The sequence below is a fragment of the Adelges cooleyi genome, unplaced genomic scaffold, assembly GCF_023614345.1.
Source record: "Adelges cooleyi isolate 19-005CV unplaced genomic scaffold, UGA_ACOO_1.1 ACOO_flye_CR_arks_rails_tigmint_CR_PRNA_23, whole genome shotgun sequence".
Taxonomy (NCBI): Eukaryota; Metazoa; Arthropoda; class Insecta; order Hemiptera; family Adelgidae; genus Adelges; species Adelges cooleyi.
In genome coordinates, this window is record NW_026095893.1 from 11,723,732 (window position 1) to 11,751,295 (window position 27,564).

The 27,564-nt window shown below is 28.3% G+C and overlaps 1 protein-coding gene across 1 annotated transcript; it reads right to left on the reverse strand.

Annotated features, from left to right (window-relative positions):
* Window positions 1-19,595: 19,595 nt before the first annotated feature.
* LOC126835713 (UDP-glycosyltransferase UGT5-like) lies at window positions 19,596-27,369 on the reverse strand. Its single transcript, XM_050568474.1, has 4 exons — window positions 26,827-27,369; window positions 23,698-24,290; window positions 23,185-23,627; window positions 19,596-21,710 (listed from the first exon to the last, which is right to left on the reverse strand). The coding sequence occupies exons 1-4, from the start codon at window positions 27,059-27,061 to the stop codon at window positions 21,443-21,445; spliced, it is 1,539 nt and encodes a 512-aa protein (XP_050424431.1). The 5' UTR covers window positions 27,062-27,369; the 3' UTR covers window positions 19,596-21,442.
* Window positions 27,370-27,564: the final 195 nt, after the last annotated feature.

Here is a 27,564-nt window from a genome sequence, read left to right on the forward strand (position 1 = left end):
TCCTTGCGTGATTCGTTTTTAGAAGAAACCCAACGCAAACGTAGTCGCATCTTTATTTGGGGGGATTTTGAAAGGAAATGCGGCAGAAGCGAAAAGAGAATCGAGTGGTGAGCCCTTTGCAATTTTTGATATATTCCGGTGGTATTTCATACGAGAATAAATAAATAATGATAAATTCGGTGAAGCGGGAAAAAGAGGATTCAGTTTTTTTGCCAAACTTTGCTCGCCGCCTCAAGCGAAAAAACATCGTTCTTTACAAATTAAATATTCAACTTAATCGTCTCTATTGCGGTTTACACAGGGAATATGTTTAAAGAATTCAATCTTCGAATTCCTTTTAGAGTTGCTTTCTTTTTTATTCTAGTCGTTTTAGGAAATTTGTGAACCGTGAACGACATTCTTGTTTTTGCATATTGGCAAAAGAAAACAAAGAGAAACCCTCTACTGACAAATGAACGTCTATAACGGAGGAAAGGAGGAGAGGAATACAATGTTGTCTTGTGGAGTTTAAAGTAGTATAAAATATATAGAAGAGTACAGTTTAATTAAGTGGGTGAAAATTATATGTTATAAAGTTTTAATAATTTAATTTCATATAAAATGAATAGAGTCAATATAGTGTGTGTAAGTGACTTCTACAATTTTAGAGGAGAAAAATAGAAGAAGAGAGAATTTTGATACGAACAGTTCGTCCACATATAGAAATGAAAAAATGTGAGCTCACGTGTCCTTGCTGGAATTATCTTTCGGCTTGGATAAGCTAAGCCCGCTAAATTTTTAGTAAGTTAAGGTCATTTTTAGTAGTTATATTTTTAATATTTTGTTACATATTAAAAATGATTATGCTAGAATTAATGTTTTTTTATTTATATTAAAAACGTTTTTACTATATATTTTTTACAAGTCGTTGTTTAAATTGATTTACACTCATAGCTAATATTAGTTTTCAAAAACCGATAGACCTATACATTAGTTGTCCTCCTTTTTCAACTTTATCACCAATTCCAGCCAATATGACATTTCGATATCATATAAATTATTACGTTTTGTGAACCGTAAAAAGTCGGTTACAAAGATATGTATAATATATGTCTGTTAATTGGTATAAAACTCGTTTACCCATAGAACCTACTACGAGCATAAGGCAAAATTGTATTAGTCGTAACCGTTTAACAAGTTTTTTCAATAAAAATAAGGTTTTTAACAAAACTCTATAATAAAATAAACAATCACTGTGTTTCCTTTAAAAAACATTGAGCTGTAACAACTATAATACTTGAAGAAGAATACAAATAAAAAATATGTATCTTTGGTGGTACCAAACAAATGCATTACTTATTATACAGAATTTTATACGATACGATTGCTTTCTTTATTTTATAATATAATTAGGTTTTCGCATGCATATTTTTATCATTCTAGTTATTATAATATATTTTCTGAATTTTAAAATGCTAGCTGGTAGCAGAAGCCGGGGGGGTTACGACATAGCGCGTTTAAGCCGACTTCCAAACGGAGGCCGTTACGTTTGATATTTTTAATAGAAAGTGTAATAAGTCGAGTAACGATACACCGAAAGTAGTGATCACGTCTTCTTCTATTTTGTATTGTTTTCATTTTTTTAAGGAAGTTTTTTTTTTACCTTCGTATCAGCCCGTCATTACCACCGTTTCACTGCACGTGATACAAACACATGCACACGAGCTGGACAATCGCTTCAGCGTGTATCGGAGAGTTCATTATATTAAATTCCACAGACGATGGGTCCTGTTTGGTAGGTATATCCTCACGCATGCTGTATCATTACACCGACGGCCCCACGCTGCATAATTACATACCCTAAAGAAACACGTTGTTATTACATTTTTAATGAGTTTTGAAGGACGCAGTAACGCTCAGATTGGACGGTAGCATCGTCAAACAACAACAATATAACGAAGCGCGTAGAAAAATATTAACCAACTTTTATATTTTATACAACGGGCGAAGTACACGATAGGCTATAGGGTTATATACAACATAACTATTGTACCACAAATATATTACCTAGGTTATTATCTTTAAACATATTTTTTTTCGTAAAAAAATAAGAATTCAATTGAAACTTACCTTACAAACCCGCACATAAACAGTGTAGTTTTTATTCTGCAATAAGAAAAAATAACGATTTATCAATTACCCAATCAATAACAAAATCACACATCTAACTAATCTGTTAACGCATTATTTATGTTAACGGATGATATAATTTAGGAGCAACTCGTGCCCCGCCTTCTCATACCAAATCTAGATATAACTTTAGAAATAGACAATAGTTTGTTTGTAATCACTACATTTTGATCCAATAGTTACATACAGCATTGACATTTTGTTTCACTTCTTTATAATGGTTGAGTACATTTATTTTAAGTAACTCGTCATTTTTGAATGTGCTTATATCATAAACATCTTCTGTCGACACATAATTCAGCAGATAACATGTTAATATCTTATTGTTAGAATAAAATATTTATAGATTTAAAACCCGTATCCTATATCCTTTATATAATTTGGTTTTATCGTTGACGAATATGTTCGAAGAATTAATGACAGCCGTCGTATGTGTTAAGACACTCAGGCTAACCGTAGCGTGTCAATGTTACGTGCAGCTGTGTGGCTATAAATTGACGTTTGTTAAAATATGTAAGTATTTTAATGTTATATATTGTACAGATTGTTGTACATGATGTGGATATATATATATTTATGTATAATCTTAATAATATTTTTTTTAATGGATGTCAATATTTATCTTCGCGCGTTGAGAGGGAAGACTGTTTCAGAATCTACATAATATTTTAAATAGAAGTCTGTATTTAAATTTCCTGATGGTAGTATTGATAAGGTAGCCAAGCCTGTGTTTAGAAGTGTTTTAAATCACACATAAAGAGAGTGAGAGGGAGAGAGGGTTATGTATTAAAGATAAAACACACATTTTCGACAGTAAAATAATTACATTTTTTTTTTTAATTGTTTAATATTATTTAAATATTTAGTATTTTTCAAAGCTCTTTCAACTTTTGAAATTTAAATTGTAACGTATATTACATATATATAAATTTTTTTTTTTATTAGAAAAATATACAATCTGTACACTACAATATTCGTACAATAAGCATATGGTATGGTTAATTATGAGTGTATCACTTAAAAATCATCCAGTGATGGAACTCTAATGGCTGGAATAGTGGAATTTGGGTTAGTAGGTCTCTACACCATTTTCTTTTTAGGTGGCGGGATGGGTTTTTAGGAAAATTATTGGAGGCCAGGTCGGCAATTAAAGGATTAGGATGTCTCTGGTGTCTATTTCATATACCATATATTTAATTATATTTTTTAATTAAGAATAATTTTCTAAAAATGTTGACTTGCCTAAAGTTTTGGATAGAAGCCTCCCGTCCTAAATTTTCAGGAAATTTTTCTAATTTGGTAAGTTAATAAAATATAACAATATTGTAAAATAACGTAAGCTAGTTTCCAAAATAAAAAACTACAAAACTGCAATTATTTTGAGAGAATTTATATGAGTGTCTTATTTCTTAATACATCTTCAAATGCGCTTAAGATTATATATTTATAATAATGTTTATTTGTTAAGGCTTTACTAAAAATTCAATTAAGATAGTAGTGCTATTATTAGGATTTAACAAAGTAAAAATGAATCAGTTTTGGGCAAAAGGGTATGGTTTTTATACCTATCAAGGAAGAAACTTTGATTTCTGACCACTTGACTACTGCAGCATTTTTACTATGCATTAATAATTCAATGGCGATATTCTTGAAGAATCTTCAAATTATTTTGTTTTTTGTTGGAATCAATATTTTTCTGGCTCCTTCAGATCCTAACCGCTTGTGTTAATGTTTATAGTCTTTAAAACAAATTTCAATCCTTATTTATGTTGTATTGAATATAAAAAACTAATATGAAAATCGCATATTAGTTGGCCAAACTAATTTATACTTTTGTACAGCGTGTACCGTGCATAATAATGTCGGAACAACCCCTACATAGTAAGTACTGTATGATAGAGAAAATCTTTCCGTTACATTTTTCAATACTAAAATAAATATGAGGCAGGTCTACACCGCTAAGTATACATTTTGTATGTACAGAGAGGGTTGTTTCGATCTCTTACACACACACGAGTATATTATATGTCGACTGCTTGCATCGACAACGTTGTCCCCTGGGCTATAAAAGGTCGATGATGTTTTTATTGCCAACGGAACTCAGAAGTCTTGCGGTTAGATATCTATATGGTATATATGTATTTATATATATATATATATATATATCGAAGAACTACTTATAAAAGATGATGTATATGAGTAGGTGGGTTCTTCTCTCATCGTTCAAATATATGGACTTTTTATAACGTTTGAAAAATGTCATATTTCATTTCGCTCCCGTTCGTCCCGACAGGGGTGACTCACCCGTACAATTAACTCTCGTGTTGCCTCCTTCCACTTGTGTTTCCGTCACGTTGCGCTCCATGATACCCCCCGCTATATTGGATCCCTATAGAACCGGCGGTAGGGACAACTGGTCATAAATAAACAAAGGATTTATCCAAAGGGAAAACGTTGTAAAATCATCTAATCCCGCCGCAGGACTCCGCCGTGGAGGTGGAGCAAAAAGATTTACGAAACTAAAGGATACTGTATGACGTGTGTGTTTGTGGGTGGATCGTGGTTTCGACAATAACGTGACGACAACAGATAGGAGAAATATATACAGCACTTTGGGGCACAGCCGATAATTCGGAAAGGCTTAAACTAACCCTCATACGCCCTTGTAAAACCCCTCACCCCACCCGCGATGCTACAACCACAGTTTATTCGAGCTGTTTTTACTAAAATCGAAAATCTTCAGTTATGTTAGTGTTGCAAACAAATTTAAACTTCCCATCTGAACAAATGTAATGTCAGAAACTAATAACTGTTTTTTAGTAAAACTTCTCGAGTTTCAAGCGTTTATAAAATTCTTGATAACGGAAGAAGTACAGTTACTCATTGCACTGAGCCTCTTTCTACATATTTATACTCATTAAAAACTTGATATTTACCACATACACTATATACATTTTTTAAGTTGCAAATAGCTTTTTTTTCGATAGTAAAAATAATGTATTTTCTACCACAGTAGTTTAGATTTAAGAGATGTATATTCGCAGGTTTGTGTATACTTTTTTATGTTTATAAATTGAACAGCTGTGTATTTTTGTTTGAATTTAAATGTTGCTATTATTTAATGGAATGTTTAAACTACATTTAAATCCCTTTGATATGATTTTACGCCAGCAAATAATTCAAGAATACGAATTTTAATCGAAAATATTCTATGATCATTCATTTCCAATTTGTATTTCTATAAAACATGTAACTAATGTAATATAATACAAAATCACCCTAAATTTCGTTATAGAATGCATGTGCTATTTTGTTTTACGTCATGTGACTTTCAGATGTCATCTGATAAGAATTCAATAGTAAATAGAAAAAAGAGATTTGCTCTATGCATTTAAAAATAATATTGCTAGTTATTTAACAGAAAATTCTGAAAATTAACACTCAAGTTCTTTATTTTATACACATTATAGGACATTTAATTTTATAAATGGAATATTAGTATTAATAATAGCACAAACTTTGTAGGAAATAATAAGTAAAAAAAATCGGAAATAATAATATGAATAGATACATCTAATATTATATTGTAAGTTTACTAATGGGGTGAAATCATAAGTCTAATATGAGATCAGGTTGAAGGTCAATTTAAAATAGTTGCTTAATATTTAAAATATCCAAAACCTATAAGCCAAACTGTTTCATAACGCCATGATAATAACTAATTCTTTAACTACGATATGAATGAGAGCAATTTAGTACAATCTGGTAATGATGATAAGTATAAAGTATTGAAAATAAAAGTTGTAATCGAAGGTTTTAAAAAATAAAAATAAAATAAGAAGTTAAAGATGTAAAAATGTTAAAATGTATAAGATGTTAAATAAAAATAATATAATAGAACTTGATACACGTTAAAAATGTAACATAATTTATTATAATATTATGTTACACAAGTAAAATATATTATACCGTATATTCTTTATAATGATGTGTTTTTATACATTTAAAAGTTAATTTTGAATGATTTATATACTTTTATTGTTATAAGCCTTTTATTGATAATATAAAACCGCGTGTTACTTGAATAGTGTATCAAGCTAAAAATTATATAAACGTTCTTATTAAGCTATCAAACAGTTAGCATGTGTATTATTAGATAATTATTAAATAAACAAACATTTATACATTTTATAATTTGAACAAATGTTCGAGATATTATCACTTTCTTTAGCAGTATAAACCTTCACAATTTTATGATCAAATTTAAGATGCAAACTTTATTTTTAAATAGTTCTAAGTTATTAAAGTTTAAAATTTAGGACAGGAGGAAGGTTGGAGTGTAATATTATTTTTATTTGCTCGCATTACTCTACCTAACTCCACCTACCATCCTAAATTTTAAACTTTAATACCCTTGAGGACTATTTATTCAAAATAAATTCGACCAGGTAAAATTTTCAGCAAATGACTCTTAATATAAAAAGTTTATAAAATATATACGTTACTATTTACGTTTCTAAAGTTGATAAAGCTCCAGAAAATACTAAAAAATATTAAAATATATCGTAATATAACATAAATAAAAATGTTTTTATAAAGAAACAATACAAAATTGCAATTATTTTAAGAATAAACTAGTGTATAGAATGTTAAACTAAACACCCGTTTTTTGTGATTTATTAATAAAAATACATTTTTTACAATAATATTTGAACAAAAAAAATATAAATTAAACATATAATTACAACAATTATTTTATGTAATTATAAGTGATTATATATTGTATTATTATAACACATTATCAAGAATATAAATGTTATATAATCTACTCTCTTGTAATTTAATCTCTTAAATCAAAAGGGTGCTATATAAACAAATGTTGCATCAACTAAAATATTGTTCAAATAATTAATTTTATACGTACAACGTTTGTGAAATTAAATGAAGTTTCAGATTTGATAAATCGGTCCTAACGTGTCATTTAAGCTTTGGCATAATTTGTGTATAATTTATTTGTACAAACTTTTAGGTCTAAAGTCTTACGCATCGAAATTATATCTGTCTGTCAATTGTCATCCAAGTATAATATATCATTACCAACTGTTCAAATATCTTATGATATCTAAATATAACTGAAATTATTTAAAATTACCTCATTTCTTAAACTATGTCGTTATAGTTCAGCAACTTCTGATGAATAAAAGCATATTGTATAAAATACAACTATATTTATAAATTACTACGTGTTAATAATTTGATTTAACTCGTATATTTGATTCAAAATAATTAAAATTACACTTGAAAATTATTTTTAAAATTCCTCTGATTAAATAAAAGTTTTATCAACAAGACACTCGGTATTGCACAAAAATAATGTTCGCTTTAATTTGGTGCATTTATTTGAGCTATACATTTGAAAACCGTCCGCATAATTTTGTATTCTATTGTAAAAAATAGCAGAACCTGTAAAATATAAAAATTGGAAGGAACAAAGTTAAATAGCCATATTATTGTTACATAATAATATAAAAGTAGGCAAATTTTAACTTAGTTTTTAGATAAAATAATGTAATATTTATTAAACTCAATAAAAAAACAATTTTGAAGTAAAAACTAATAATAAATGTAACAGTAAAAAGTAAAACAATTAAATTGTGTAACCTCTTTTAATATTATCAACATTTTTTTACGTTATATTTTAATTTAATTTTAACTTAAAATTGTTGACTGAAACTGTATTACTTCGTTTGACACCTTATTCAGTATTCTATAACCAGTAACCACTTCATAATTTTTTATGGGACGCCAATAATACTCTTTAACAGACTACAGTTAAAATAAAATCGTATAATATGACTTCGATCGCTTTTTTATGCGTTTTACATTCGCAAAGATCATAAAGTAATATGAATAGTAGTCAATAGCACATAATGGTCATATATCGATGTGATAATAGAACTCTTATGCGCTTATTCAAATGTTGAAGTTTTATGGGTTTCTTACAAGTTACAAATGAATGCTTGAAAAGCACGGTAATAATAATAAAAACAGATTCTCCAAAAGGATGATTCCACACAAATTATAAAAGCAATTCTTTACTTTACAACTAAGCTGAAGACATTGTACAGCGTGTTTTTTTAAACCACCACTAATAGATCAAACAGTGTATTCTATGTGTTATAACTTATAAGATAGTAAAATATAAAAAGACAGTACTCCAAGAGTCTATAGTGTTGATATGTTTTACTTATAATGCAAATAATAAACACATTTATAAATAGGACTATTTAATTTTCGAATAACGTTATACTCGAAATGTCAATTGTAATCTATTGCTCAAGTTCTTTTAGTTTTTTTAGAAAATAAAATACCTAATATCACACATTTTTTTTTAAAAATATAATGTGGTTCTAAATTTTTGTAAATTTAAAAACAAATTAATAACACCCGTGACAATCGTCTATGATTATTCAATTTAATATGCATAATAAATTACACCCACTGACGTAAAACACTTTTATTATTACAAGTAAATATTGTGTTTAGTTTTTAGATGCATTTTTAAGATAACAATACCACATTTTGATTTTGGATAGAGTGGGAAGAATAGATATCGTATAGGTACAGATGAATTTATCATTGTTTAATCGTGTTTTAACAAAATCATATAACTAAGAAATAATTGCAAAAGTAGATTATGAATAATACCCAAGAATGTGAAAAATAACAAAACTAATAACTCAATAAAGCAGAATATAAATTAAAAAGTTGAAGACAACGTGTAGTATATTCAATTTTTATCTAAAAAACTACATTTTAAAAATATTTATGGTGTTACATTATCTATTGACAGGGATAAATTATATATGTAAATGTTTATAGTTCTATCTTTAACCTTTTTATATTTATTCTAAAATAGCGTTGGAAGTTTTTATTACAAATATTTCGAATAACATTACTTTGTTCGTTATTCATAAACAATAATTTCCTTACTCTTAAAGAATTTTTTTAAGATGAAAAAGACAATGGCTAAAATTTTAAATCACAAAAATGGTTACATTTTGCTTTTTAATACAACTAGTTTGTAAACCCGCTTTTAGTTGATACCCTTTCACAAACATTTTTTGTTTTGTTTCCATTGGTATACTAACTGTACTTTTTTAAAAGTACATATTAGATTTATATTTGTTTATTCTATGCTATAACAATTTGTATTACCTGTACTGCTTGCGCCTTGCCCTATTGGGTGTAATTTATATTTATATTCACATTATTATTATGATACTACTTTAAATAATAATATAATATAAACAATAATAATAATAACCCAGTCGAGCATATGAAAATCGTATTATTGGTTTTTAGTTTTACTATTTTACATTTAATACTTAACGATCATTATTAAAAAAATCTAAAACAACAAACTCGTTAGTTACATACATGTATACAAATATAAAATAATTGTTATTAAAATGAATAATATTATAAACGAAATTAATTATTATAAAAAATAAGATATCTCGTCCAGCCGTGTTATAGATCAAGTTTTCCCCTTACCGTTCTACTCTCAATCATATTATTACATGCACATGCACAGAAGGAGGCGTGTGCCCAGGTCATTTGAAGCCCGCGGCCCCGTGCGCTTTTCATGTGTGCCTTGTCTCGCCGCGCCCGTTATCCAGCCAAGATTACTCGGCTGTCCTGTCTGCCTACTACTTGTTGATGTACACGCACGAGGACTATAATTTATTTTTAGATTAAAAAAGAGATAATTATAAAAAAAAGACCCGGGCAATACGATTTCAGCCCCGATTGTATGTAGTCCACTGTATAGGTACACGCATTGTGTTTAGCGTGATCGAGAGGTTGCCGCTTAATATAGTCCACAAGGAAGAGCAACTATTTAATTTCACTGTGAAAAATTGTCTCGCCCCATTCGGTAGAACAAACATGTACAAACGTTCATACCACCGACAACATCGACAAAAACACAAAAAGGGTGGTGTAGGTAATATCGTTGGTAACCCAGCACGGTGTCGACAATAACCACCACCGCTGTATCTACTGTACCCACCTCAACGCGTTACTGGAAACTGCGATGCCATTAATTAAACCTTTGTCTCCGGCAATACCCCATACGGTTGTTGTATAAGCCGGCGCGACGCCCTCGTTTTTAAGGAATTCGCAATTCGGCATGAACGGGAGGATTTGGAGTTCAAATATTTTTAATGCGTTCGTCTGAGAAGTACTTCTCCCCCGATAATAAACGCGCAAATGTCTGCATGCTTTTGAGTATGTTTGAGCAAATTTTATGACTCCGATTTAAGCGCGACGCGACCGTTTAACGACAGGACGCAACAATTGACGGATAAGTTCTCAGTTAAATCGTGTTTTTTATGTATTATTATCTGTATATAAGCCAAATGCGAAACATAAAAGGTTAATAAAAACCATTTATCGGTTTTTATTTACTGCGGCCAAAAATGTATTGTATTCGTCGTGACAACTAGAGCACATACATGAGCATGTTTTTTTGAATTCATTCTTAGTGCTTTTATTTACTTCAAAACAATGTCTGTATGAATTGTCAATTAATCAATGTAACCTAACAATATTATAAAATCTCTTCCCTTTGTATAAAGACTAAAACAGTTTCTTAGCCTATAAGAATTTTTCGGAGTAGCTATAAATTTACATACAAATTCAGTTAATATTCGTAATATACGTACAAGAATAGTGTATTAGCTTCGATACAAAGCTGAGAAGATATTGTTTTCCTTACACTAATGTGTTTTTATTTGATGTTTCTTTTTTTGTGCCTAAGCCTACGATATCTTCTGTTGAACCGATTTTAATTTAAGCTATAATTATTAATTCTATAAAATATGTTAAGCGTTTTCACTAGCTAATTTGTAAGAGCAGCTATTTTGAATGTCGGGATTACTTCATTAAAAACAAGCCAAAATCAGATTATATCATTATATAAAATTAGTATTAGTGATAATTAATTACTCGTATGGAGGTCTAGCAAAAAATTACTTTGAAGATAATTAAATACTAAATTAATAAAATTGTATATTAGTACTTACGATCAGTCGAGTAATTAATAATTCGTATTATAAGTATAATATTGTTTTAACTATTTTTGGATGTTTTCATAAATTAACAAATTTTAGCTTGCAATATATATTTTTAAAATTTTAATAAATATTTCAACATTAACTAATATGTATTCATTATTCATAATGTATTATATTAAACGCCACAGGCTTTTGTTTGTTTTTATTATTTATACAAATTTATGTTAATGGTAAAAAAAATAGGTTTGTCCATCAAACATTAAAATAACAATATTTATTGTGTAAGTATAAGTGTAGTTAAGGTGTATGCATATTGTGTATGTTATTGTACTATATTTTATTTACATAGTATATGAATAATAAATTCAGAGATTGTTGAACTCGTGGCCTTGCCATCATCAAAACGCACTGAAGATCGGTGTTGCAGAAAACACAACGCCGGTCGCATAGAAAATATTTACAAAGTAAATCATTATATTGTACATCAAATAGTTTCACGGACACTTAATACATTAAAAAAAAAACAAGTCAGCAAACCGATTCTATGTAAATTAATACATAAACGCACCGCAAACGTTGTTTGGACGGAAAGCCACAAGATTTTGTTTGTAATTTTCGAAACTCTGTTCCTCGGCACAGGCCACATACGGCTTCCGACCGACGACCACCTACTGACACGTAATTGTAATTAAGTACCATTAAACCCCGACCGTTTAGATTATTTTAATATAATACTTAAGCGTACAGTGTGTAAAATTAAATTATAGCTGCGCGTACGCAAGGATTTACAGTAAGGCGATAACACCTGTAAAATGCGTTTCGAGCTAATCGGATAAAACCGGTTGGTTTTGCATACAATTTTTATTTTCGATGCCAACAAAGAACGAACATCACATTATTACTTTTTTTTTCCTTTGAAAATAATGCATTTTGTTTTCTCAAAGAGGAAACTACGATTCCTTGGAAAACGTTTTTTTTATAATTTTGTGATAGTACTTAATCATATTATCAATGTTGAATTCTGTACATGTGTATGTGCTCATCTTTGCAATTCCTATGTCCGTCGATAACACCTATGCGGATTCAGATTTTACCCTAAAATATTACCTGTATATTTTTGTTTGTTCGGTCTTAGATGAACTGGTTAAATTTTAGTGGCAATCAGATAGTTTTTTGTTAATTTTAACGGGATTTGTTTTCAGGTTTTTTTGCAAAAAAAATATGTATAAACTTTTTTTTACATTACTCTGGTGTATGAATTCATCAGAAAATAGTTAAAAAAGATCAAATAAATTTTGAGTAGGTATCAATGTATTTTAATGTGTCTATTCGCAACATATATTTTCAAGGAGGGCCATATAAGTTAGTATTTTTTCGACTAGGTAATTAAAAATTTCCAACGATTGAGTCTTGGCAAATAGCCTGGGCTGCTAATTAGTTTTGATATTGTGTTTTATTACTTAGTTGTTGTGTATACCGATCCACAAAATGTGGATACAATTAGATACTTTACCTACACTTATAATACGTTTAACATTTTTTTTATAGAAGTTATAGGCTATCGTGAAGGCGTTTGTATGAACAGGTATGAACGTTAATGAGACTTGTTAGTTGTTTATCACGCTGGTCAGACGCTTTTATATTTCGGATAACGTGGAATCCTATCTTGAGCGAGCGACGATGCGGTGTTCTTTACAATATCTGCAGTCAAGGATGATAATGTGTTTGACTGTTATTTGATGATTGCAAGTTGAGCAAATAAGAGGGTTTTCACGTGCCATTAGGTAACCGTTTGCGTATTAGTCCCGTGTGACTTATTCTCAGACTGTTTATTATATACAAGCCTCTATTGTCGATAAGACACTTCAGATTTGGTCAGCTTCATTTTGAAAGCTATTAACCTCACAAAATACAGATAAACTTAAACCAGTTTACCGAGTTTTTCCTGAAAATCCATTTGATGATATGTATTATTAATTATTATACTTTTATGTCGATATCCTGGTTCTTCTCTCTTCAAAACAAGTAGCTATTAAAATAACCATGGGTGTATTTTCAGTTTAGTATTTATGAAATAAAAAAAAACTTAATAGGTTAGGTGCCTCATTGAAGGCACACCTTAAATAAATTAACAATATATTCGATAAAAACTAGTTTTCGTTATGAATAGAGTGTAGAATTTTTTGATTAAGGTACTTCATATGTTGGAATATCTTTTAAAAGGTATATACGTAATAAACTATAAAGCTACTGTCCCAATCGAACAATACAGCAAAATTAATAATAATAATAATAATAATAATAATAAAATCACTAAAAAATCCACTGTTTATTGTATAAACTATAAGATTGTATAATAACAATTACTATTTACAAGTTTTTAGATGTACCCAGTATTTATGGTATTAATAATCAAGTATATTACTTAAAATAATATATATTTTTAACATTTTAATAACTATAATATAATATACAATAATATAATTACAGTTAATACAATTCTTAGAAAATTATATAATTTACTGTTTAAATTAGATTATTAATAATTTAAAAAAATGTATTGTCAATTTGAGTTAATCTATTGAGAAAAACTAGTTGTTTAAATGCTGAAATAAAATATATTAAATTATTACTGGAATCAAAAAAATATAATGTTAATAAAATATATAAATCAAGTTCTATTCTATTAATCTAGCTAAGTAGATACCTAATATACATTTGTTTATTTAAAAATCGACTATCGAGAATAAATAAATTTAAAAGTACATTGATTTTATAGTTTTAAATAAACAATGAACATATCAAAAGAAAACTAAAATACTGTTTGTTTTTAATTCCTTTTCAAATAAAATGTTTAATTTATTTCAACTGAGTAGAACAAAAAAATCAATTTAACTTGTGTACCTACCTCAAAAATTTAAAAAATGTTTACTAAACGACGTTTTTATGTATAAAAATAAGGGCTTGACTGTTTTGGTCAGTGGCCGGCCTTTTGAATAAATTAGCTTTGTAATGACGCTAAAACCTAAAAAGCAACGGCAAATGTTTGAAAATAAATTGAGCGATTAAGGATAAAAAACTAAATTGGAAAACACTTTTACAATTTATTTTTACTTTTAATAAAGTTACACTTAAGAACTTCTGTCTTTTCCATTATGTTCATACCAAAAAAATAAATGGAAAAATTTAAGAGTTTTTAAGACTAGGTCGTAATTAACTTTATTAAGGATTCTACTTACACACATACTTTTACCCATTCATTAATGAAATAAAAATATCATATGTATTTAGTTTGGAGCTAAGTGTGCAATTTAATAACAAATTTAAATTGCGTTTTATTTAATCTTGTTGAATTTAATGTAACTTATTAATGGTTTTATTGAAAGTTAGTTTTATGTAAATACATTATTAAAATACCAGTTGCAAAACATTGAAACTGCAAATAAGGACCAATAAACATTATTTTAACTATATTATAACAATCCCCTATAATATTTTAAATAATAACAAATATTTTTCATAGTGTACAAAAAAGTAATACCTACTAAATTGTTATGTTTTATATGTCGACAAATAAGTTCTGGGTCAACTTACACCCAGTGTGTAATCTAACTCGCACAACTATACTGGTGGTTCACCTCGCTGTATCTTTTTATCGCTTTTAATATTTTATTATACCGTAGTTTGTTTTATTTTAATTATACCGTTACAACAAAATACTTAATACAAATATTCTATTACCATTCTCGTGTGTGGAAACACGCGCGTATAAAATTGCTAGCGTATAAAATTACGGTTGTTAAAAAAAAATCAATAATATTGAACTATGCAGTTTTTAAACAAAATAAAAAATAATAGGACCTGTAAATACTTCTTTCTATAAACATGGTATAATGTATGGCTACATCAAGAAAAAAATTATGAACCCGAGTTCATAGCATAATTAAATTTATACCATAAGCGTGCGTACGGGACATGCAGGATGTGAAGCTGCATACTCTGTAGGTATTTAGAAAAGCCAAAATTATACAAAATATAGATATTTATAGTCGAAAACTATCTTATTTTTTAATTATTAATTCTTTTTTAATGCGACTATGATTTTGAAATGTTTTTTCTTTCCTATGACCATTAGTGACGAGTACCCAATTACTGTTATAGGCTATGGAGCCCAATTTGAATTACGGTTGCATACTCTCCGATTAATGCTGCGCGCGCTTATGCTCAATATACCAAATGATTAGTTCTTTCAACTAGACTTTAGTTGGGACAACTTGAGTTTAAAACTTAGCCTAAATCGTACGCCGTAGATGGTCGGTGGACGAAATGTATAATAATTAAAACTAAAATATGAAAAAAAAACACAACAAAAACGTGCGCTGACGGGAGATGGTACAATGTGTAATATTTATCTTTGACGATATTTCGTCGCATTGTGCAGGTCACCCACGCAACTGACCGCATGGCCGTCGCCTAGGTTTATCGTCCAACTGTTTCTTTATTACAATATACAATGCCTTCACAACAACGCCTCCTACTTCTGTCAAGCTACCGCTCGTGTAGGTTTGGCCCACCGCATAATCACAATAAAAATAATACATATTTATATTATTATTATAATATATCACGGTCGCTACTTCACGACATCATTGTCGTCTCCACACTGAAGCCAACAGCGGTTTTCGGGGGACAAATTCCCCACCCCCATCTACCATCCGGCCAAAAGCATACACACACCATCGTCCGAACTTCTATTAACCCGTCAACACCCTTAAATAAATAATAGGTATACAACATTAAATATTACTTGTGTTATCAGATTATCCGTTTGTCCTTATCCGCTCTCGTCTCTTTTATCCCATAAAACGTTCTTATGCTTTCTTATTTTTATGTATACATTTTTTTTTCATATTCATGTAAGTATATATTGTATAGACTGGACATAATACATACGCAGCTTCGAACGTCCGATCCTAATATTCCACATGTCATATTATAGTAACACGAATTATGTATGCAATGTTGTGTTTTATTTTTCGAAAAGTGGTCAAGTCCCGAGTACTAAGAATTTTTTTTTATTATTTTTTATTTAAGAGAAGTCGAATCAAACGTAGTATCGTTAACGTGTGCCGTTACTAAAATGTAAAAAAAATAGATTTTAATCTAGTGGAAATGCTGGGTTTCGCTTTCTTTACGATTTAATGCACACCCGTTATTTAGTACTTATTTTTTAGACGGTCGTAAAATGTTCGGCTAATGATTCGAACAATGACAAAACTTAACGTTACTTTTCGCCACGGAATCAACACTCAGCGTTTTCCAGCCAATTCATATACCATCTTACTGAAGTTCTTAGGCGAAGTCGTACCTAACTGGTAACTGATTACAATTAGCCTTCGACGAGTATATTTATTGAGCCAATATATTCTCGGCTTTGCATCGCAGCTAATGTATAAATATAATAAATATTTTATTTCCTACTAGATAATTAATTAAGTGGCATTGGCACCATAGTCTATAGGTAATACCAATAGATGCGCGACCCGCGTTGATTTGAATAGGAACCCATCAAACGTTATTTACATTTGTTGTGTTTCATTATTGTATATGTATGCAGCCGTATAGGCTTCTTCATTTAATCAAAACTCTATTCATCGAGTTTGTTTTCTTTATTATAAAGCATACATTATTAGGTAGCTGAACACTTGTGCTAGAATTAATTAGACCAATCCATTTTTAACGACTGACGCCAGTCAAATATTTTATAAGTATGTATATCATCATTATCAATAATAAAACAGAGTATTAAAAAGAATACCATTATACGTCTAATGGTTTTCATAATTAACAATCGTCGCATAGCGTATATTATAAAATATAACACTCAATATTAATTTTATACGAACCAACAATATAATTGAAATTGAACAACGTTATTAGTCAGATATTATTTGTAATCAATTGCAATCAATATGGCATTCAGGATAGTAACCTCACATAGTCGGTAAGTATTATATAAAATACATAGATATGTGTCCAACAAGGTGATTACCCTTATATTGTTGTTAGAGTAGTAGATGATTTAGTAAATGTAAAAATGTAAGATGCTACCTAACTAGTTACTAATTATTTCAACTTTAAAAAAAGCTAAGCAGTTCATTGATTGAACTGCTTAGCTTTTTTAAATTGAACTTCAATCTAAAAAACAAAATAGTTTAGTATTATTTACCTTTGATTATTAGCATTAAATATTGTCATGGTTAATTAGGAATCAAAAACCTGTTAACACTTTTTTTAAACATTATTGTTGCGTAACAAAGGTTTTCTAACAGTTTTATCAAAGATAGTAATGTAGTTTTATTATTTTTTAAATAAACTATAAAAAAAATATAAAACTGCCGCCATGAAACAATATGTTTAAAAAAACATTTTGTAATATCAAAAGCAAACCATTTAAGATTTGTAATAAGTACATTGTTTAACTCTTCAGACTAAAAAATGTATATTTTTATAATTAATAATTTGTTCTTTTTTTTTTAATATTCCTGTGGAGACTTTAGCTTTAAGTTTTTGTCAAGAATATAATATTTTGTTTTGTAAAAATACTAAAAGAGTGCGTTAATTACAACGACCGGTAATCACGAACATTTTTAAGAGCATTAAACCATTCGAAAATGTAAGTATACGCTCAAGTCGCCCTAAAAATATAGCAACATAAATGAATAAACACCAAAATCATTGACAAATGACACACAGTCGTCCGATACAGTTAAATGTAATATTAAGTGTAACAATAACCAAACAACAGTGGATTATTGTATAATATTGTTTAAGCTGAATTATTAATGTAAATATAAGTATTACAAAACCCTTACACATTTCCCACGTACTAAAATTGAACCTTGCTCTATTCGGCTTCCGTTTATACAGATATTAGGTAATAAAACATTCAAAAGTAACCCGTTAAAAGTCATGCATGAATTGTTTTAAGTGGTTTTTTTAAGTTTAAACTAACCGCAGTTGATACAATAAAATGTATTATTCAAAAAAGTATCGGATAACCCTTTTCAGGTAATGTTTAAATTAGTTGTGTGTCGTTTCGTTCACAATATTCACCTAAAGAACCCAAAATTATAATCACATAATAAAAAGCATCGTCTTTTACTTGTTATTATTATTCTACAATATGTACGTAAAACGAGTGGTCCAACAATATACGTTTGGATAAGTACTCACTACTTATATAAGTATACTGTATATAAATTATAATAGTGCTATTCAGACTGTCCAAACCGCTGTATTAGAATCCCAGGTACTGTTTGGGCGTGTTAAATATTTTCGATTTAACAGATAATAATATTGCGTCGGCTCTTGTGTGAGACTATAAATAATTATTATCTAAAGCTTTATGTATATGAAGGCGTGTGCTATAATATTATTAAGGTGATAATATTATAAAACCCTATAAACGCATGTGTGCATCACACAAACGATTCATATAAATCACCTCCTATAATTTGGGTCGGTACCTATACCTGTATATTGGGATAGAGTTCCGATTAATCGTGAAATTCCTTAGATTAATTAAAACGAACTGGTCTAACCTCCTTAGTGTTTCTATAGATCTAAATAACACTATAAAATATAACATATTATATCCTGATCAAAAAAGCCATTACATTATTAAAGCTATTGGTGAAGGAATCAAATTATATTAAAAGGATTCTGAAGAAAAGCATGTGTATAACTGTTGTAAGTTATAATTTGTAACAACAATAAAACAAATATTTATTAATAACTAGTATCTTATATATTTTAACTTAACGTATATTGCGACTCATAGTTTTTACAATTAAATATAAACAAATTTTCCGATTTTTTACACGTATAGTACACAAATGTATTTATCGAAGTAGAAATAACGGTCCACTAATGAGAAATAATACGAGTTTTAGGATTATAATCTGTCAAAGTAATTTTTGATAATAAATAATAAATAATTATAAAATAAATAATATCCTCATCCATATTCGTATTTTTAAAATAAATAATATATTTTCTTTTTCGTTGCCAAAAAAAATTGGTTATCGAACATTTATATGTGGTTAAAAGTATCTTGCATTTCATAGTCTTAAATCTTAATGTGATATTCCTTACAACTGGTATACCTCAGTTGTATAATCAATTTGTTGTTCAATCAAACATTTGTTTGCACAGTGCAAATTGTAATTAATTAAATGGTTTTCAATTTAAATAATTGTTTCTTTCACCAGCACTGTTGACTTAAATTTTATTCATTTTTTAAATACGCAAGTACAGTATTATTTTTATTTTCACAATTTGTATTATACATATAGCGCACTCTAGGTGTTTACGGAAGTCAATGAATCCTAGCGTTGATCAAGTAATTTTATTTGTTAAACATACATTCCATAAGTACTGAAACTAAAACCTACTTTATAAATACGTTTTACACTTCTACATCATAGTAAATATTTATAACATCATTCATAACATAATTGTTAATAAATTCAAATAAAGCCTGTAGGGGTGTCACTTTCAAAACCCCGGTTTACAAAAAAATAATTTAAATTACATTTTTTAAGTTTTGAAAAATGCAATATTATTTATTAATTAATAAATTATATAATATGGTAATTTGTATGATTGTACATAGTTATATTATAGTAAATTGAAATAAAGTACAAACAAAAATGTGTTTATAACTTATGAAATTCAATTTTTTGTTTTTGAATTTTTTAGATTTTTTCATTCGCTTTAGAAATTTCAATACATTTTTCATCGAACATTTTTAATTAATAAATATATCTACACATTTTATCTAAAATTAGTATTAATAAGATAATGATCATCATACCAGATACTTAATATTTAAAGCAATATACAAATAATTAACAAAATTATACACAAGTCTAACACTCTTATATTAAGATTAACTCATTATTTTTAATAAAAAAACCTTAAGTTAGTATTTAAAAATTGTACATGATATGTAGATTTAAAATGAAGGGGAAAAGTCTTACTGGTGGAAGAGGATTCTCGACGAATTAAAACTGGAATAGTCGGAAGCTAGGTAATTGTTTGGAATTTAACAAATTTACTCTAACAAAAATATTAATTTTTTATTATATTGAAATATAGTAAATAGTTGTAATATATTTTAAGTTTCAAAGCAATTAGCCAAGTTATCGATCAAGTCATTTAATTTAATTGGTAGAATAACTAAATTAAATAATATCGGCGCGGCGTCGGTTACTAATTTATAAGTTTAATTTTCTGTGTTTATTATTATTATTATTATTTCTATAGGTAACAACGCAATAAATATTGGTGACCTTTATACCTTATCTCATTGCATGCTCGAGTACATTAAATTGTATACTTTTAAACTGGATAAGGTACCCTAACCTGAAGGCTGTGACAAAATATATTTTAACCTAACCCAAAAATGATAGCAACGATGACAAATATAATAAAAAATATTTAAGTTAATTAATATATTTTTAAAGCACATAAAATATTTAGCTGTGTAACAAGAAACAACCAAACGAATATCATTTAAAAAATACCACAATAGATATTATTAACTACAATATTCGAATTAAAAAAAACAATTATTCCATCCATTAATATTAAAACCAAAATTAAATCATTATGAATTATGGGGTAAAAAGAATCAAAAAGAATCAAAAGAAAAATATATAAATGTATTTTAAACCGTCCCTTCCATCCTGACAACTACAATAGGTTTTATTAATTATAATTAATAATATTATATAATATTTTTTTTTATAATGTCAGACAATATAAAGCAGAAACAACACAGCCGAATTTAGGCCCAAAAAGGACACCGTCATCAAAAAATGTTGGTATCCCTTAAATATGATACAATTATACCTATTAATCTTACAATTAATACATTTAGTAATAAAATAAAAATGTCTTTTTCAGCCCAATAATAAAATAGAGCATTTTAAAAAACATAGATGATGAAAGTACATTTCTGTATCTTCAGAAGGTAATCTTCTCGAATACAACACTATTTCTTAAAAGTTATATACAATTTCTTTTATCAAATTAAATAATGAAAAAAAAATGTTTCTTCAATAGTATAAAAAATAAAGTTAACATTCTTAAAAAATCAAATAACATCAGTACATCAATTTTTTATTTTAGTCCGTTTTTTTTTTCCAAAATTTATTTATTAATTTTTTCCCTACTTTCCACATTAGAACAGTAATAATTATTCTAACAATGATCACTAGGAACAAGCCATCAAGCAATAGGAATTCATACCAGATTAATTCACTCGCTTCACTTTTTAAGTGATAAGCGCCATTGTGTCGTACAATATACTCGATCCAGTATATTGCTTTTTCCAATGACTTAAACGGTTGATCGTGAAAAATGCTTGACAGTCTCATTGCGTTGTCTTTGTATCTGTAAACCATAATGTTAAATTATTTGTAATTTGAAAAAAATAGTCAAAACGTAAATGTATTTATGATTTTAACACAAATAACTATACAACAAAAAATATATAAGAAAACTTAATTGATTTCCTATTTTTATAAATTGATATGTAAAATATTAAATTACAATTTAACCTTATTGACAATAACCTCTCAATTGCGTTTTAAAACTAAAATATTTAGTATTTCATAATTTTTTTATAAATCTTGTTTAATTTATAGCTTAAAACGACGTTACCATCCCATTTATTAAGGAAAAATATACAGCGTGATTCATGTAGAATAAGACACTTATTTTCTCTTAAAGTATAGTAATTTTGTTGTTTTTCTTTTTAGAGACACTAGTTTTTTTAACAATATTTTAAAAAAACTAAATATTTACCTTCTATAGTATTTTTTAGAGCTCTATCAACTTCTGAAACTTAAATGGTAACGTACGAATTTAATCAACTTTGTAAATTAAGAATAATTTTCTGAAAATTATGACTGATCGGTTACAAGTTTTGGATAATTACTTTTAAAGTTAATATTACTATAATTAACAATTAAAGATGCAAACTTTTTTATTAAATAATTCTAAGTTATTAAAGTTTAAAATTTAGGATTTAATTTAGGAATTTAAATTTTAAAGTTGATAGAGTTCTGGGAAAAAATTAAAAATTAGAATATTGTCTATAATTGTGAAATACCATACTAACATGTCTCCAAAAACAAATCTACAAAATTGCGATTATTTTAAGAGAAAATGAATGTCCTATCCTTAATAACTCACGCTGTATAGAGAATTTTTCGCAAAATCTTTATTTAAATTTTAAACCATAGTGTAAAGTTATGAATACCGTAATAAGGATTCTTTATTGGTTTTATTTTGTCAGACTATTACAGTAATTTTGATAGAAATTATTAAAAATTTTTCCAGTAAATAAAAAACTGTATCTGTGCTTAAGCGTTTTAAAATGTCCAGTAACTCAATCCACTAATTTTAAATAATTTTTTTAAAAAATACTAAAAATCTTAACTTAAAAAATGTATAAAAAATAAAAGTAATCGATTTATCTAAATCTCGTCACGCTTAAGCATAAATCGTATTCATCTCCAATTTTCTATGAAAATTTTCTGGTTTTTGTAATTACACATCCTCTACAGTATTATTTGCTTAAATTTTAGTTTAATATAAATAAAAAGAAAAACCAGATAAAAACTATGGACCAAATTTTGACCATTCTTTGCTACAATTTATAGATAAGAATATTTAATAGCATAGTTAATTTTTTTTAGATTTTAGATTTTAATTAAAATGAATGATTAAGTTTTAGAAATAAATTAAAACGATGATTTCATAAACATATTTAAATTGAGCGTTTTTGTGATTTTCTTTCCTACGCCACTTAAAATCTAAAACTTTTTATAATGCCAGGTAGATATAACATAAAATAACTTACAACTTGTTGTTCAGCATTTTATTCAAGCTGTCTGCAAATATCTGTTCAGTAAATTCAGAATATTTAATACGTATTGCAGCTCCCCTGTCTTGCATTACTAATGAATTATGCAACTGATCTCCAAATAATGATATGGCTAACATTGGTACACCGAAATAAATGGCTTCTTCAGTACTGTGTATTCCACCATGAGTAATAAATAGTATACAGTTCGGATGACTTAAAATATCAGCTTGTGGAAACCATTTTCTTGTAATTACATTTTGAGGAAAGTTCGGATGTTCATCTGATTCCCATTTCCATAATACTTTCTGTTTAATTGAACTAAACTGTCGAATAAATATTTCCAACTCATCTTTTGGTAATTGAGAGAGTCTTATCAATGAACCAAAACTAAAGTATATGACTCCTTCGGGGGAGTTATCCATAATATCTTGCAAATCCTAAACATCAATTAAAATAATAATATTAATACTAATAATAAAATTACAATGTATGAAAAAACAAAATCACCTTTGGAAGAGAAGAAGCCGATTTAAGATGCATACCTGCAACGTCTACGTAAGTGGGCACGAGCGGTCTAGGTATTCCAACGGAGAAATGGGTATTTAATAAAGTTAAAGATACATTTTTAAGCATACTATCCATTGATGGTCGCGTTTCCCATCCAGTGTAGTTAAAATATTTGTCCATGAGATCCCTCTGCTTGGGTAGATAAAATATTGAACTCAGAGTTGTGTGCATTAATGTTAAGACAGTATTCGTCAACCGTTCCGCGAACGTCATATGATCACTTAATCCAGAAAGTATTTCTGGTATATAAGATCCGATGTATGGATTGCCGTGCCATCGTGCAGTACCAGCGTTGGGGACAGCTGGAATAATCTGTACAACAGGTGCTTGAAATTTGTGTCCCATAGTAACAAAACACTCGTGGTTGAAGTTCTCAAATATAACTAGATCAAAATTTAAATCCTTTGAGTGAATCAGATTTTGTACTGAAGGTTTACTGATGACTTTCTCCGTGAACCTCGGCCATTTAGACCACGTCTTAAATGGAATTAATAATGTATTGATGGTTTTGGCCGCATTTAATGGATTTACAACTAAAACACAAAATATGTATACTAATTTATATATTTGTATTACAATCGAATTTTGATGGATTTTAGCTCTTATAAGAAACCTCATTAAATAAGTTTACAAATTTGTATACCTATATTCCAAAAAGCTATCTGGTGGCTGACATTGTGAACGCAACCTATATAATCTATATTCTAATCTCAATATAGATGGATAGTACAGTAATTACATTGCACGATATAATGGTGGAAAATTGTATTTTTAGTAAATTGACAAATTTTTATTTTTTTAGTGTAACTACTTGATTCATGATTCTCGTACAAACTTGGTGGTTATAAGAGCTCGATTTGACCTGGATGCCTATCTAACCTAGCCTACTAAAGTGTTCAATATAGGCAATGTTTTGTTAATTCTTAATTTGTCGATCCACCATTGGTTTTTAATTTTTTAAGCTGTTCCAGAAGACTCTCTCGACTACGATGTTTTTTTAAAGCTAATGTAATAATTCGTACAAAAAATCAAGACTGTTTAAAATGTACATTGACCATCTTTCAGGGGTACTCGGCTTCCAAACTTGTGTTATACATATGACGTACTGTGTTAGCTTTTACAAGTCGTAACAAAATGTATTGCATAACATAAACATAAAAGTATGATATGACCACCATGAAGATCTTCTCTGCATCGTGGATGTGACATATTTGAAACGATTTGGTTAACGGGAAATGGGACCTTATCATTAAAATTCTATTTTGAAAAACTAATTTTTTGTGAATTTTATATTTTTTAATAATTTGTCCTTAATGTTCACCTTGAATGTGTGTAAAGAAACCGCCATTGCTTTTGGTTCTATATTTTATAGTTTTATCAATCAAGAATAGTAAAGTTTTAAGGTCCTTTTTTGCACGATTGGACAGAGATGCGACAAGAAAAAGGCTCAAGTAATCAAATGCATGTCAATATGTTATATAAATATATATAAATTATTACAGTATTTAATAATATTACATTAATTTTTAATTATAAAATTTGATTTCAACTGGTAATAGAACCATGCCAAAGATGATATTAAGGACAAGAAATAGGGTAAATGAGATACAACGGAATGGAGAGTTCATGCAGAAGAATACTTAATCTAAATATGACTAGCATAGCGGCGGCAGCGGCCAACGTTTCGTGCAATGGCCAAATTTAATACGTTGACGTGATTGCTCAATTACCGGAAATCTAAGCTTATGCATTTTTTTCCTTAATCCATTTTACCTTAACCATTTTATCAAATTTGTTCAAATAAATACTAACAAATTCTAAAAACAACAAGGAATAATGAAAGCATCTGTCTAATGCAACATTTAATTGCAATAATCTAAAAACATTTAATAGGCTTACACAATTATTTCTATTTTCAGAACTTTTTGTCAGTCTGTTTTTTTTTAGTTAATATTGAACGTCATCTTTGAACGTCATTGAACTTTATCTCTGTTTCAAAAACTGCTTGATCAACATCATTTGAATTCACTTATATCTTTGAGAACTTTCTCGTCATAATTTTAATTACAAATGAGAATATAAAAGGTAGCTATAATATGTAGTGGTTTATAAATCGGTCAGTTAATTAAAAAAATGTTAATTATAGTTTTTTTTCTTTTTATGGGTCTAAACGCCAAAATATATGAACGAACGTTTAGACCTACCCCCGCCGATTTTTTCGAAAATTACATTGCATGTGTGCTACTATAAAAAGAGTGTTCTCAAATTCTTTTTGATTATTTTAGCCGTATTCGTAAAAAGCGTTAAGTTTTTGCTTGACACCTCCTTATTATCGTTTTTTTATGGTATCATCGGCCATCAAAAAATTGATTTAAAATCAGTTTATGTAAAATAAACTCAGCTTTCGAAAAAGTATGATTATTTTTTTTTTAATAAAAAGTTATTAAAATTGAGTTTATAATCTAAAAATTTGTTTTTTCGTGTTGCCCAAAATTTGAGAATTATTCCAATATTTTTTTCAGAATGCTGAGAAATTTTACATAAAATATGTAAATTTAAAATTGAGTTCTTCATAAAAACGCTTATAAAAAATAAAAAAAGGTACAAATTCATAGAAAAGTATTTTCTTACACTACATTCAAAACTTAAAATTCATACAGATTGAATTTTTTTTTGAGGGGGAGTGGGTAGGGGTGTATTAAACATATTTATTTTTAGTACCTACTTGTGAATGAGAATAACCCCTTAAGGTCAACTGCTGATGCGAAGCCCTCCAATACTCAGTCTTACCAACACTTTTAGCACCTCTGAAATAGTGACACTATGAATTTACTCTTATTAAGTATATATTATGGTTGACAGTACCTATTCAACTAAAACACTGTAACAAGGTTTCAAATAGCTAATATAACTTTTAAACAATTAATTTTTGTCAATATCCTAATGCAAATTTTAGAAAGTTTATTAAATTTCATAATTTATAAAAACTGAAATGCGACCGGTGTACTGCACCAAGAGGGGTAATGACAAATCTGACTACATGTAAAAATATATATTATATTTATTTACTTGAATCGTCAACATCAAGTTCTACTTGCAAATGATGATAAGTCGCCGGCGGATTTTCCAGTGGAAATGGAGATAATACAGTAACATTATGTCCTCTAACTGCTAGTTCTTTTAGTAAAGGTTCGAATGCAGCATAATGACTACGCGCTTTTGTTGGTAAAAAAGCCAGTACGTTGAATGATAGACATTCGTGTAAAAACAAAATAATCAAAACAAAACAAAACAAAAACTGCATTTTTGTTAATTGAAAAACGAAGAAGAATATTTTTAAAATAATACACAAACGATACACCAAGAATGTTTAAAATTTGTATTTTACTGAACACACATCACAACATAATATTATGTAATAATACGTTTAAAAATAATTTCAAAATCGACACACCCGATTATCATGATATTTAATTCTTCTTATTATGACAATAATATACCACTATCTGTCGAACTACAGACATAAGCAGACTAGCTAATCAATAGTGTTGGTTATAGTGTGTGGCGACCAGTTGCTACACAATACTCACAGCATTCCTGTCTACAACTATACAATGCCTATACCGAGCTGTTACATAACACATACGAGATTTCAAAACAGTCGTAATAATATATTAAAGTTCATGAATGTATATCAAATTTCAACCTGTTTTTATCATAAATTTCGTGTTGTTTAAGTTTCGTTATCATACAATTTATTATAGTTTAAAATTAAAATTCGATAGGTAATCTACCAACAGCGTGCAC

Bases quoted from the DNA above. Each gene is read 5' to 3' on its own strand.
- LOC126835713 (XM_050568474.1), bottom strand. From the start codon at position 27,061: ATGCAGTTTTTGTTTTGTTTTGTTTTGATTATTTTGTTTTTACACGAA. The intron at 23,628-23,697 runs GTGATTTTGTTT...ATTGATGTTTAG, and splicing joins CGGCTTCTTCTCTTCCAAAG to GATTTGCAAGATATTATGGA. The intron at 21,711-23,184 runs GTAAGTTATTTT...TATGGTTTACAG, and splicing joins AAAATGCTGAACAACAAGTT to ATACAAAGACAACGCAATGA.